The sequence below is a fragment of the Solanum tuberosum genome, unplaced genomic scaffold (assembly GCF_000226075.1).
Source record: "Solanum tuberosum cultivar DM 1-3 516 R44 unplaced genomic scaffold, SolTub_3.0 scf00104, whole genome shotgun sequence".
NCBI classification, from domain to species: Eukaryota; Viridiplantae; Streptophyta; class Magnoliopsida; order Solanales; family Solanaceae; genus Solanum; species Solanum tuberosum.
The window spans coordinates 443352-458482 of record NW_006239030.1 but is presented as its reverse complement, the minus strand read 5'-3'; the positions used below and the strand labels follow the sequence as shown (position 1 = coordinate 458482).

Sequence of the window (15131 nt, the reverse complement as noted above, 5' to 3'; positions counted from 1 at the left end):
CTTAAAATAAGTCATTTTTGACTTAAAATAAGTCACTTTGATAATTGCCAAACACTCTAATAAGTCAAAAACTGGCTTTTAAGCCAGTTTGACCAGCTTATAAGCCCATCCAAACAGGCTCTTAGTCTCCTCCAAATATATTTGTTAATACTCTCTCTGTCCAACAATCGTTGTCCACTATACTAAAAATATTTGTCCAACAATACTTGTCAAATATATAAAATCAAGAGATAATTTAGTTTTTGTGTCTATTTTACCCTGGCTATTAAGTACAATTTATCATCTAACACATTTCTCAAAGCATTAAATTTAATAAAGTCAAAGAATAATATAGTAAAATTACCCCTATTATTTATTGTTTCTTAAGGGGTGTGTAGTGACAGAACTAGAATTTTTAATAAGAGGGTTCAAAATCTGAAGAACTAAACACACGAACTAATTGAAGGGGGTTCGACATCTACTATATATACATAAAAAATATTTTTAACCATGTATAAATAGTAATATTTTCTGCCGAAGGGGGTTCATGCTGGCTCCACCCCTGGGGTGTGCCAAGTCTAGTGGACAACTGTCGGACAGAGGGAGTTTTTTTTTTTTTTTTGAAAAAACTACATAAATGAGCCATAAAATCCAAAAATTACAAGTTTATACCCAAACTCAAAGAAATTCATGAAATACCCATTCTCTCATAAATAATTACCGCACATACTCTCATTCTGATAATTCTCGTTTAACTGATACTAAATCAGTATCATATATTGTATTGGTATCATTAAGGCCGATAATTTCGCTTAATTGATATTAAATCAGTATATATATATATAATACTTGACGATAAAACATGACCAAGTCAAGGTCATATCCTCTTTCGTGTAATTTTTTGGGTGCTTAAATAGATTGGTACGGGTCATGCCCAACCCTTCATCCTTAACCGCGTGCCAATATTTTTATGATAGAAATAGGTTCGAAAAGTATTTTGGATTTTTTCACAAAATATATAGTCCAATACAAAATAAATATTGGAAAAACTACCTAATTACATAAATATCTCTATCATATTTGCTATTTTGTTCTATAGTTTGAAATAATTATACATTATCTCACTTATTAATAATGTAACATTGGATTTCAAGTCAGATATACCTAAATATATGTATGTTTGCTACCAGATATACTGAAATAGGGGGAGAGGCGAGCGAGATAGTCTATGTATCCAGATACACGTGAATCACACTATATATATAGATATATATATGGGATGTCAGATACATTCTGAAACAGACATACATAGGGAGTGAGGTAACAAGAGAAGGAGAGAGACGAGCGAGATAGGAGAGAGGAGAGCGAGAGAGTCAGATACATGCGAATCTACTTAGATATAGTGTATTTGGAACAAATTACACCTAATTTTGACCCCATGTATCTGAGATACAAGATACATGTCCAAATTTTGGTAAGATTCGTAATATTGAAAACTCGCGTGAAGAAAAGAAATTTGCCCCTAAACTAGTGGGATTAGTGTTGTTTGCCCCAAAATATTACCTATAGATAGCCCATATATTACACCTGCATAGCTTCTTTTTTGCAACAATGCTTATACACACGGTATACAATATTATACACATACTGTACTCAGTGTATAAACTTTGTATAATAGTGTATAAGAGATACTTATACACACTTTTACGCTGTCATACAAACATTGTGTTTGGTCTCTTACGAACAACATTCGAAATGAGTCAAATCTTTTTTAAATAACTTCATATTTTAATGACATTTTCAAAATGACACCCACAACGAACCACAATCATCAATTTATTGATGTATTGGATCATACCGTACTGCAATTTTCCCAACTTATTTATGTCGTCTTAATGTAATGTACAATATTAGTAGCTAGGATATGTAATATGGTCAAGAAAAGAATACCAACACATTGAATTTTGAAAACTAGAGTCTAGAGGGTCCATTTCAATTTTCAAGTGAAACAAATTGCTTTACAATGTGGCATAATAATTAGTACGTACAAACGTAGAATTGTTTGATTTGACTATACTAGTATACTTAAAAGCATAATAATATATTTTTATGTATTGGATCAATCATAGAGTAAGCCAACCCACTAAGCATTCAAATAGTGAAGTCAACGGTTGAGATGGAGGATCATTGATGTAATCTTCCAACTTTATTTGACACGTGGCATCTTTATCACCCAACAAATTACAACAAGAATTATAGTCCTCAAATTTGGAAAAGAGGGTGCTAGACAAAATGATTTGTTTTGCAATTGCAACATCAAAAAAGATGGGAAGTAATATGATTAAAGTTTAAAAGGAAGGAAGAATTGTTTGTTGATGAAAACATGAAAGAAGAAGGAAGGAAACAAAATAAGTGCGGTGTGGTGCTTTTATTTTGGCTAATTGTGATCTATCACTATTGCTAATGCTTCTCATTATGTCATATATATGTTCATGCATGAGATGGAGAAACTAGTGGAGGTTTCTCTCTTCTTTTGAATCACATAAAGCAAATTATTATTTGAGTTTGGCATGCTCTCCATTGGTGTTGAGTTTATAATAGAGTTCAAAGTATTTGAATGGAAAAGATAAAAAGAGTCTGTTTGGACATTCGATATGAAATCAGTGGCGGATCTAGGTTTTAGAGTCTGTGGGTGCCAAATAGACTTATGGGTTAACAATTATAAAAAAATAAATAATGTGACAACTGTTTTTCCTTAAAAAAGCGTGCTTGGAGCCTTTTTTTTTTTAAAAAAAAACGTCTGCAACAAATTTTTGAAAAAAATAGGTACAAATGGGATTCGAACCCGCAACATCAGCCTTCTAAAGTTGCCCTCCTACCGTGGCACCACAAGCCAATTTTGTCCTTTGGGTGGCACGCTTTATATTTATATAAATATTATATATATATATATATATACCTATGTATATATAGAGTTTCCGTCGAAGTTCGGGGGTGGCGTGGCACCCCCACACCCCTTCATAGATCCGCCCTTGTATGAAATCATGTAATAAAATCAGATTGATATGAAGTTGAAGTTTTATATGGACGTATGATATGACATCATGTTATAAAGACAGATATAAAGTTGAAGATGTATGTCGAAATGCTATTTTGATTTCTTAAATTGAACTCCCTCTATCCCAATTTATGTGACACTTTTAGTTTTTTGAGAGTCAAACAATTTATGTTTGACCGGTAATTTATGCATGGAATCTTTAATTTTTTTGAAATGAAATTTATATATTTATAAACTACGTAAAAAGTACTATAAGTCACAATAATTCATAATTCAAAAATATTTATAAGATGTATGAAACATTTACGGTCAAAGATAGAAACTACCTAAAAAATACCCATATTCCCACGTAGAGAAACATTTTACAATAACCATAACTCAGTAAATATTTACATCTAGAATAATCAAGATATATTTATATTGCATTTTATAAAGCCAAATCTATTTTAATTTAACCTTTTTCCCCGAACGAATCATACAATATTAGAACCCTCGTCATTTTTAAAATGTGTATAACTTGATGTATAAAAAAGTATATATACTGTGATAATCTATTATACATCAGATATACATTCTTATACGCTATTACATAGTACATATATATTATATATGTGAACGGTAGGATGTACAAAGATTTTATCACTACCTTCGTAAGGTGGAGAGGTTGTTTTCAAGAGTCTCTCGGCTCAAAGAGGAAATATCTAATGTGGGATTGTAAGAAAATAAATACTTCATCTGTCTCAATTTGTGTCACATTTCGTTTTTCGCATTAGTTTAAATTTGATCAGGAATTTGCGCATGAAATCTTCAATTTTTTGAAATGAAATTTATATATTCGTAAACTACATAAAAAGGACTATCCAAAATATTTAAAAGATATAAGAAAAATTTACGATCGAAGATAGACTTGTTTAAATCTCAAAATCTGAAATCTATCATATAAATTGAGACGGAGGAAGTAACATATTAAGACGTGATTGATTAATTAAAGTTTGATAATTAATCGGAAGCACCGACTCACAAGATACCAATCATGATCTCAAACTTATTGCAGTACTTTCAAAGTTATTTGGTTAACTACAATGTACGTACTTCTTGCCCTATTTGTTTATGGTATTAAAATATTACTACTACGAATTATTTATTTCGTCTTAAAATAAGTGTTACTTTAATAAATAAAAGTTGTGTTATTAAAAAATTAAAAATAATGTATAATTTGTTAAACTATCCTTATTTAATAAATATTTTTGGAAAATTAAACATTATTAAGAAGATAGAGTTTATATAATGGTATGGTTAGAAAAATATATATATATTTATTTTTATCTTAATTTTTTTTTATGTGACACTTATATTGAGGCATTTTTTATTGCTATTGTTATTACTAAAATGACACTTACATTGAGAGGAGGAGTTTTCAAAGAAGGGGACGTCTGATTGGGAAATAAGTTATTCCACATATATATGGGATAACTTATTCCATTACTGTGACAAAAATGATGGAATAAATAATTAAAGGACTACTTAACACCTGCCTCCAACCAAATATAAAATAAAATAATTCTACATTATATCTGAAAATTATTATACTATATACCTAACACCAAATGAGTCTTTAATCAGTTCGCTATATCCTGGAAAAAAATGGTAGAAGCTCTTCCCCATTATTGCACTCGTCCAAATAAAATATTTGATGCATTATAATACGAATGTGTTGGTTTTGATACCTTTGATTGGCTAAAAACATAAATGGAAAGAGAAAATAAAGATTCCTTAGCAAACACTTTTAAATAAAGATGAGTAATAATTAATTTAGTACAAATGGCACTAAATTGTTTCCCATCTTTGCTGGTGTATATATAATCTTTTAAATATGCTATTTTTGTGTTTGTTTCTGCTTTCGTCCAAATTTTATTTATATTTATTTATATATAATAGTATAATTTTAAAAAAAAAACTAAGTGGTAGTTGTAATAATGGATGATGATTAAAACCCTAGCAAGCAAAATTAAATCTCCATTTTTAATCTAAAGAATAAATGATTTAAATATGAAAGTGAGAATCTTAATTAATTAGTTGGTTGTTGGGTGATGTCCCATTCTTATTGAGTATCTTCAATTGCACTCATTAAGTTACTGAAAATGCACTTAAATATAGCCCCGCACGTAATATCATATCCTCTCCGTTTTGATTTATATAGGGATAAGGGTCTGAAAAATACTTCAACTTTGGTCGGATTTGCTGTTGCGATACTAAACTTTCATGAGGACCTATTACCTCCCTAGACTATTTAATACCGTATTTTAAACATATATATTTGCCCACGTGGACATAAAAAATAATGCAAAATTATAAATAGTAATGTGTCCATGTGGACACACATATACCTTTAAAATACACTATTAAATAGTTTAGGGGGTAAAAAATACGGTATTAAATAGTCTAGGGAGGTAATAGGTCCTCATGAAAGTTTAGTATCGCAACAGCAAATCCGACCAAAGTTGGGATATTTTTCAGACCCTTATCCCATTTATATATCATAATTGCTACTCTATTTGCCTTTGATATTTCTTTGATCATACTTGTAGACATTGAAATTTTGTGGGACTCTATAAGATGTGTTCAATTCGAGTTGGGACTCTACTAATTGTGTTCAACTCAAATTAGGATTCTTGGAGGCTACTCAACCCTAAACCCTAGTTTATGCGGTACTAAATTCTCTTAGAAGGCATCTCAAAAATTCCATAGAGACATCAAGACCTCGATATATTCCACAAAAGACATGGAATATTCATATAGAGGTCAAATTTAAATCATCCTAGTTCGAGAAATACGCCACTAACGGCCCTCGAATCATGGATAAATTTTAGGAGAGGAGAATCAAGGGAGGAACAAAATTGTACCCGCTATCTTGATGAATAAAATTATGTTTCTTTAGATTTTATTTTTGTGGTTTATTTATTTTCCATATGTTTAAAATTTGTTGCAAACAATACTGTTTTCAAATACTTTCTAAATAATTTTTAATTTTTAATTGCTAGATCGAACTTAATTATAATATTTTTTTAATACAATTTCTAAATATATAAATTGTATTTCAAAAAATTAAAAACTCTATATCTAAATCCAAATCAAACATTAATTAGTTCGATTGTCTTACTTCGAATCAAACCCCTAAAATAGAGGAAGTATTTATTTTATGATTTCGTCACAAAGAAAAATGAGTTTGCGATTCCTTAACCTTTCTCTTTTGGGTGGAAATGTTGTTGGATCTTCTTTTTTTTTTTTCTCCCTTTTTCACGATGAAAAGGGTTCCTTGCCGTTATTTTTGTTGATTTTATTTGGTATTCAAATAAAGCCAATTAAATTCATTAATTTCTTCTTCTTCTTTTTTTAAACTCTATAGTAGCAAGTCTTAACAAACTTATAAAAAGAAAATAAAGGTATTTGACCGCAAGACCTCTTAACTTTTGAACGTATGTCTATTGCTCTTTTTAAACATTAGATGATCAGACGAAGACTTCATTCACAATTAAATAAGGGTGAAAATTATTTACATTTCCAAATTTTATTTTATAAATCAAACTCCCTCCTTAACTTAAATAAGGAGGAGAACAATTATTTCTCAAAGTTGAGGAAGGAATTTGATATTTAAACCAAAATTGAAGAGTGTAACTGATTTTCACCCTTTAAATAAATTGGAATTGCAAACATATATTTAGTAAAATTCTTAAGTGGCCATCCATCAATTTTCATAGTTGACCAAACAAATTACCAATAGTAGCAGAACATTAGGTTAGAACATCTGGTTTTCAGGAAGTAGAATTTGCTGCCAGGCTAGCCACTTTTCAGTTTTTTTTTGGATGATTCGCATGTGAAACGTTTCAGTTTTTTCTATATTTGTATATGTATATAGTACATGTTCGATTTTAATTCTGATAATTACGTTTGTATATTAGATGTAATTAATTTGTATATGTATATGTGTTTTCTAGATTTATATACATATACATTACAAGTTCGTTTGTATTTCTGAAAATTGTGTTTGTATATTTACGTTAATTGGCATATGTATATATTCTCTGTGTTATACTTTGTCATTTTTATTATGAACAGTTGGATGATTCGTATATGGAACGTTTTAGTTTTTTCTAAATGTGTATACATATACATAAAATGTTCGTTTGTATCCCTGAAAACGTTTTAGTTTTTCTAGATTTATATACATATTCATTACAGGTATCTCAGAAAATTTCGTTTGTATAATTACGAGAATTTGTATATGTATATATTTTCTGTGTTCTCCGTCAGTCCCAACCAAATGACAAACTAAGCGACTGCGAAATACAATTAATTTAAACTATAACTATAACATTTAAATAGAATTAAGTATTTACCATTTCATACAATTTTCCCATTAAAAAAACTATAACTTATAAATTTTTTAATTTATAAGTCATAAATAATAAGCTCGGTTGTCGTAAAAGGAAGAACCTCATCCCCACCCGGCAACCCCTCGTCATTTTCAAGATGAAAATCTCAAGTTGCCAAAAGTTCATGCATTGTACATTCATCATTTCTTTTAAAATATATTTAATGTTGTTTAGAGGTATGATTGATCCCCCCCTGATTTGCTGTTTTAATAGTATACCAATATACAATTGGTATATTTAAATTGTTTTACGTAAAGTATTCATATTACTGTCACCCTATTTTTAAATAATTTTAGTTGTCATTAGCTCCTTTTGATTTTGGAACACAATCAATTTACAAACATGCCATTTAGAGCCCATTTGACTTAGCGTCTCAATTCATCTAATATATTTTACTTTGTTCAAAAATAATATTCTTATTTTTATAATTAAAAATAATAATCTTTGGGTCAAGGGGTTTTAAAAATAGAATATTACAGTAATTTGTTTTGAGACAGCGAATTATCTTCTTTCTGTCCAATAGGATTGTTTAATGCAACTCTATTTAATTTGACTTACCGTATTATTCGCAAGTATGTGTTGATACTGCTGACCAAAACTGCAACAGTGACAGACTGACACTAACGAATCTGAATATCCTTTATTACTCTTTCCTTGTAGGAGTTACGTTTACGAGGGGTTCATTCAGGTCTTGCTCGATCGAAAATTATTATATATATATGATTAAAATGTTTTTTTTTTTATGTATTATAATAGATGTTGAACATCTTTGACTTTTTTTGTGCATTTACTTTTTTATATTTTGAACCGTTAGTGAAAATCCGCTCCCTCCCCATTCTGTTTCTCTAACTTTCTCTATTTTTGGTCTCTATATATATTGCCATATCTCTGCACATTCTTCTTAGCGCCCTCACATTTGTTCCCTTCCCTTGATTAAAACACTAATTCCATTTCCCAATATTTAAAGTCTTGAGATTCTGTTGATCATTTGTTAGTCTGTTTCAGTGTTCACTTGCTGCATCATGTAAATCTGCTATATCTTATTCGTTGTTTTCTTTTTGAAGTTTTCTTCATAAATATTTCGGCTTAATTTGTGCCAAGAAAATGGTTTTTCCCTAGACTTGTCGTCATTTTTGCTACGTCTTTTCCAGGACAAAATTCTTATCAAATTCTGTAAGTTAAAGAAGAGATTTCATTTGACGGTAGTCTAATATTAATTCTCATACCTGATTACATGGAAGAATCATTTGTGCCTTTTCGCGGAATCAAGAATGATCTTCATGGACGTCTATTGTGCTACAAGCAAGATTGGACTAGTGGTATTAAGGCTGGCTTCAGGTATGATTATTCACTTCTTGTACAATCGAAAGAACTAATTTTTACTAACATTTTTTGATTCATTTTGAACTAATTTTTCAGGATCTTGGCACCAACTACATACATATTCTTTGCCTCAGCAATTCCAGTGATTTCATTTGGCGAGCAGCTGGAGAGAAATACTGGTACTTCATTTATATCCATGCAGACTTGCTGAAAAATAACACTATCAATTGGTTGACATACTTTAGGTCTAGTGTCTGCTTGGAGTCTTCTAGACTTCGTTAGAGATTAACTATTAGTGCTAGGGAAATTAAGTGGAGAATGGTATTGGTTGAGACGGATACTGAAGATTCATATAGTTGACCTCAACTTGTTTGGGATTGAGGCGTACTTATGTAGTTATAGTTGTTGCAGACCTGCTGTTTAAAATTTTAAGCATTTTTCATTCGTCAACTTGAAAATTCTAACATGAAAATAACAATTGCAGATGGAATTTTAACTGCTGTTCAAACATTAGCATCAACTGCAATTTGTGGAATTATACATTCCATTATTGGCGGTCAACCTTTGTTGATCTTAGGCGTTGCTGAACCAACTGTAATAATGTATACATTCATGTTCAACTTTGCTAAACAGAGACCTGATTTGGGTCCTGGTCTCTTTCTAGCTTGGACTGGTTGGTGAGTACTAATTCTTTTGTTTTCCCTTGTCCAAAATTGAATCACCATTTAGTCTAATCGTCACGATTTTTTCAGGGTATGCGTCTGGACCGCGATTTTGCTTTTCTTGTTAGCAATTTTAGGAGCTTGCTCCATCATTAACAGGTTTACTCGTTTGGCTGGAGAACTATTTGGCATGCTTATTGCCATGCTCTTCATGCAGCAAGCTATTAAAGTAAGTAAAATATTGTACTAGTACTAATAATTAATTAACACTAAGAGGTGTTACTTCTATTGATCCTTTCTGGTTACAACTCAATTACAAAAATAAATTTATGATCTTTGTTAATTTTCATTTTAGGGCCTGGTAGATGAGTTTCGTGTTCCAAAAAGAGACAATCCTCATTTAACCGAGTTCATGCCTTCGTGGAGATTTGCTAATGGAATGTTCGCGTTGGTTCTCTCATTTGGCCTACTGCTAACTGCTTTGAAAAGCCGAAAAGCAAGATCATGGCGATATGGAACAGGTAAGCACAAATTATGCAATCATATTATGAACTATATTTTTGATATTTTGGTTTCAAGTTGATAACTTTGGACTTGGATGAGTTAAAATTTTGCTTGCTTTCGACAGGTTGGCTTCGTAGTCTTATTGCAGACTACGGTGTGCCACTTATGGTTGTAGTTTGGACAGCAGTTTCCTATATACCATCTGAAAGTGTTCCTGAAAGAATTCCAAGACGCCTTGTCAGCCCAAACCCATGGTCACCCGGTGCTTATGAGAATTGGACTGTTATCAAGGCATATGTTTCTTCCTCTAGCTGATATTAATTCATTTCTAGTTTTCAGACTCGTGGACGACTAACTTTGATTGTCTGGTCATCTGCAGGACATGCTAAATGTACCAGTTCTCTACATACTCGGTGCTTTTGTTCCTGCAACGATGATTGCTGTGCTTTACTATTTTGATCACAGTGTAGCATCCCAATTATCTCAGCAGAAAGAGTTCAATCTCAGAAAGCCATCATCTTTCCATTATGACTTGCTTCTTTTGGGGTTCTTGGTATGCGAAAATCCATTTTGCTATTCATAGTTTTCGTTTGCATATATGTTTCGCTCCTCTAACTTGTTTCGTGATGTTCTGCTTTGGTATTCTTCGTGACAGACACTAATGTGCGGCCTTGTTGGTATTCCTCCATCAAATGGTGTGATCCCACAATCCCCAATGCATACAAAAAGTCTGGCCACTCTTAAACACCAAGTAAAATTCTAGCTGAAGTGAAACTACTTCACATTTGTTCTTCTTTGAATTGTCACACAAACTAATATATCCTTGTTATGCAGTTGCTTCGTAACAGACTAGTCGACACAGCACGCAAAAGTATGCAGAAAAATTCAAGCTTGGGACAACTATATGGGAATATGCAGGAAGCGTATCAACAGATGCAAACTCCTCTGATCTACCAGGAGCCATCAGCTAGAGTACGCGACATGCCTCTTCACTGATTTATGGAGCTTAAAGTCCTGAATATTTTTACCAAGAATTTCATTTTAGCTCATTAAACAACTTGATTTCTTTATTTTAACAGAGTCTGAAGGAGTTAAAAGAATCAACAATTCAGTTAGCATCAAGCATGGGACACATCAATGCTCCTGTGGATGAAACCATTTTCGACGTTGAGAAGGAAATTGATGATTTGTTGCCTGTTGAAGTGAAAGAACAGCGCGTTAGTAACTTGCTTCAAGCCACAATGGTTGGGGGATGTGTTGCTGCTATGCCAGTTCTCAGAATGATTCCAACCTCAGTACTTTGGGGATATTTTGCGTACATGGCCATTGAAAGTCTACCAGGCAATCAATTCTGGGAGAGAATATTACTACTATTCACTGCACCAAGCAGACGATACAAGTAATTAACCTCTTCAAAAACGTCTTTTATTAAAATTTAGCTTTTCAAAGGAATTTACTTAACAAAATGATGAAATCTCGCTTGCAGAGTTCTAGAGGACTATCATGCTACTTTTGTAGAAACTGTTCCTTTCAAGAGCATAGTAGCATTCACAATATTCCAAACACTCTACTTGCTTGCTTGCTTTGGCATTACATGGGTTCCAATCGCCGGACTCCTTTTCCCTCTCTTGATCATGCTTTTGGTTCCTGTGAGACAATACATATTGCCTAGGTTTTTCAAAGGGGCACACCTTCAAGATTTAGATGCAGCAGACTATGAAGAGTCACCCGCAGTTCCATTCAATCTTCCTATGGTAAATCCCCTTTTCAGTAGTCTGATATTTGATTGTATTTGATAAATTTGAAGACTTAAGGACTAATATTAAACTATGCAGGAGGGTGAATTTGGTTCAAGACCTTCCCACGCAGAAAGCGGGGAGATTTTAGATGAAATGATCACTAGAAGCAGGGGTGAGGTCAAGCGCATTAACAGTCCTAAGATCACAAGTTCAACAGCAACTCCAATAAGAGATACCAAGCTCCTTCAGAGCCCGCGCATATCAGAAAAAGCATATAGTCCACAGATTAACAAACTGAGAGGCCAACAAAGTCCCCTTTCTGGCGGAAGGGGGACGTTCAGTCCAAGGACCGGAGAACCAAAGCCATCCAATTTGGGCACGAGTCCTCGGACATCAACTCCTAACGACTAAGAGACGATTAACATCTTAAGACTAAGCTAGTTTAATATGCCTTAAGTTTTGTATTTTCATTTGATTATCTCCTTTTTACTGCATTAATTGGGAATGTATTTGTAACATTAGCCGTGTATTGATGTTTTATAGTTATAATAGTTGATAAGTATTTTGTTCATATTTTCTTGTACTGCAGAGATATGATTAATAATAGCAGCTGAAATGTATTTATCCAAATTTTCTTGTACAACATTGCACAAATCTCTTTTAACTCATCTTAATCTCTGACCTGAAAGTGGAGAATTCATCTTGAAGAAAAGACAACGCTACATCCTTTATGGTAAGAACTGGTGTAAGAATAACAACAAGTTCTATCATTTAGAGTTGATCTTTGCACATAACATATCAATCAACTTTGCAGTATTGATTGAAAAGATGCGCGGTGAAGGTAATGATAAACTGAATGCTTAGAGACAGAACCTGGAGCCTAAAGGTTTTAGGTTGAGCAGAATTAAGACTCAGTACATAGAGTGCAAGTTTAGTAACGCATCACATGAGGTGGATGTGAAAGTAAAGATTGATACACCGGTCATCCCCACGAGAGAAAGTTTCAAGTATCTTAGGTCAATAATCCAAGAAAATGGAGAGATCAACGAGGATATCACACATTGATCGTACGTAGTGGAGTGGGGTGGGTAAAATGGAGGCTCACATCCGATGTACACGTGATAAGAAGGTTTCACCAAGACTTAAAGATAAGTTTAATAGAGTTGTTGTTATACCAACTATTTTGTTGGGGCAAAGTATTTGCCAGTCAAGAAGTTACATGTTCAAAAGATAAGTGTAGAGAAGATGAGGATGCTAGATAGATGTGTTGGCATATTAGGAGAGATAAAATTAATTATAATTGATGATATACGAGGTAAGGTGGAATGACTTCAAAGGTGGACAAGATACGGAAATCGAGGTTAAAATGGTTCGAGCATGTAAAAAAGGAGGAGCACAAATGTCTTAGTGAGGAGGTGATAGAGGTTGACAGTGATAGGTTTAAGGAGAAGTAAAGATAGATCAAGGAAGATTTCGGGTGAGACGATTAAACATGACATGACCCATATTCAACTGATCACCGTGGACATGACTTTAGATAGGAAAATATGAAGGCCGAGGATTAGGGTAAATGATTGGTAAGTGGTCGGACGATTTTCTCTTTCCTTCAGGTAGTAGAGCATAGTTCTATGTTAGAGCACCTTGTCTAGTCCCACTTCTACTTATCAATATCATTATTATTATATTACTCCATTCGAAATAAGTGTTGCTTTAGCTTATTTTACTCATATTAAGAAAAATAATAAATGAAATGTATAGTTTACCAAGTTACCTCAATTTATTAAATGTTTCTTGCAAATTGAGCACTATTAAGAAGTAGCTCTTTACTATAAGTGTATAGTCGGAAATAACCACATACAATTTTCGTCTTAGATTTCTAAAGCGATACTTATTTTGGGACAAATTTATTTTGATATAGCAATACTTATTTTGGGATGGAGAGAATATTATATTACTAACTTATTCTTCAAATTGTATATCTACTTTTTTTTTTACTTGGGTAAACCTTATGTTTTTATTTTTTGAAAATACTTTTCTTGAGTCAATGGTCTATCAGAAACAACATTTCTACCTCACACGAGATAAGGGTAAGTCTGCATACACCCCACCTTCCCTAGAACCCACCATGTGGAATCATTTTGGATATATTGTTGTCGTTGTAACATATCACTCAACTAAATCTAAATATAAATTCAAATTACGATAACAACCACACGTCAATCCTAAACAAGTTAAGTTTACTATATAACTCCACATTTCTTCATTTAAGCTCATGTCATATCAATCTAACTACACCTACATCCAGATTAATTGGTGTAAAAGGAGAATTTTTTGAGGTAGTTGACACTTCTAATACATTATACATTCTTAAGGTCATATTATGAGCAGCCATTGCTCATGAAAGTCAGAGCACCTGATCATCAATGAGGTTAGAAACTTGATTTGAACATGTGGAAATTAATGACAAACATTGGCAATAATATAGGATAGGATTAATGTGTGAGTAGTTAAAGTGGTTGTTTCTAGATTGATCATCATGGTGTGTCCAAGACCCTATTTCAATTTGTGATAAGAGGGGTGAGTTGAATATAGCACAAGCATATAGAAAAGGAAATAAAGCTAAGGGTGTGATATAATGAGATAAGCAGTCATTATGAATTCTTGAAGAAAAGGAGAGGACAAAATTGAATCTTAGAAAGCATATGGGACAAGCAAAGGGGAAGTTTGTGGTTTTATTTGCATTTGACTTTAAAATAAGTGCGAAAACTTTGAGGATCATGGTTTAATAATTCAGAATTTGTGTTCTGTTTTTGGCCTATCTGAGGGAATATTGTTGAAAAGTGAAGATTTGAAAAAGACCATTAACCTGAAAGCACCAAAGAAAAGTAGCAGAGTCGGAATTTTCACAAAGAAGAGCAAGGGATTCAACAATTGATATATATACATAAAATTTAATTTTAATCATGTCTAAATCGTATAATTCTTCTGATAAAGAATGTTCGGATGAACCCCTTGACGCTACCTGACTCCGCCCGAGAGAGTGATCAGGTGACAATTCATTTCACGTATTCATGGTCATTCATAACCATGAGCTCTATATTGACTACGTGATTTTGGGCCCCTACCTAGCTACTTCTCCACTGCAAAATTTACTATACATGGTAATGACACTCATTGATTAATTTATGAAAGCATTAAAGCACTACTGTCTACTCTACTAATAATTGATCCTAGCTAGTAGTATTTGCATGCAACTCTAGTCGTAGTATATTCAAGAAAATTAAATTAAATTAAATATATCGTAACCTGGATGATGGAGGTTAAGCTAGTTATTGGAGGATTTATCTTGAACAGTATTAGTGCTTACACACCATAAGCGGACTTGGATGAGGAAGTTGAGAAGCGTTTTTGGGAGGACTTGGACGAGGTATAG

The 15131-nt window shown here is 32.6% G+C and overlaps 1 protein-coding gene across 1 annotated transcript; it reads left to right on the top strand.

Annotated features, from left to right (window-relative positions):
• The first annotated feature begins 8367 nt into the window (after positions 1 to 8367).
• On the top strand, positions 8368 to 12271 carry LOC102591235 (boron transporter 1). The gene is made up of 13 exons (XM_015309489.1): positions 8368 to 8494; positions 8622 to 8808; positions 8890 to 8972; positions 9278 to 9470; positions 9546 to 9684; positions 9811 to 9976; positions 10084 to 10250; positions 10339 to 10512; positions 10615 to 10710; positions 10794 to 10931; positions 11039 to 11358; positions 11446 to 11713; positions 11795 to 12271. The coding sequence occupies exons 2-13, from the start codon at positions 8705 to 8707 to the stop codon at positions 12107 to 12109; spliced, it is 2163 nt and encodes a 720-aa protein (XP_015164975.1). The 5' UTR covers positions 8368 to 8494; positions 8622 to 8704; the 3' UTR covers positions 12110 to 12271.
• Positions 12272 to 15131: the final 2860 nt, after the last annotated feature.

Coding starts and splice junctions, on each gene's coding strand:
- LOC102591235 (XM_015309489.1), top strand. CDS start 8,705: ATGGAAGAATCATTTGTGCCTTTTCGCGGAATCAAGAATGATCTTCAT. Junction 10,513..10,614: donor TGCTTCTTTTGGGGTTCTTG/GTATGCGAAAAT, acceptor TCTTCGTGACAG/ACACTAATGTGCGGCCTTGT. Junction 10,932..11,038: donor ACCAGGAGCCATCAGCTAGA/GTACGCGACATG, acceptor TTATTTTAACAG/AGTCTGAAGGAGTTAAAAGA.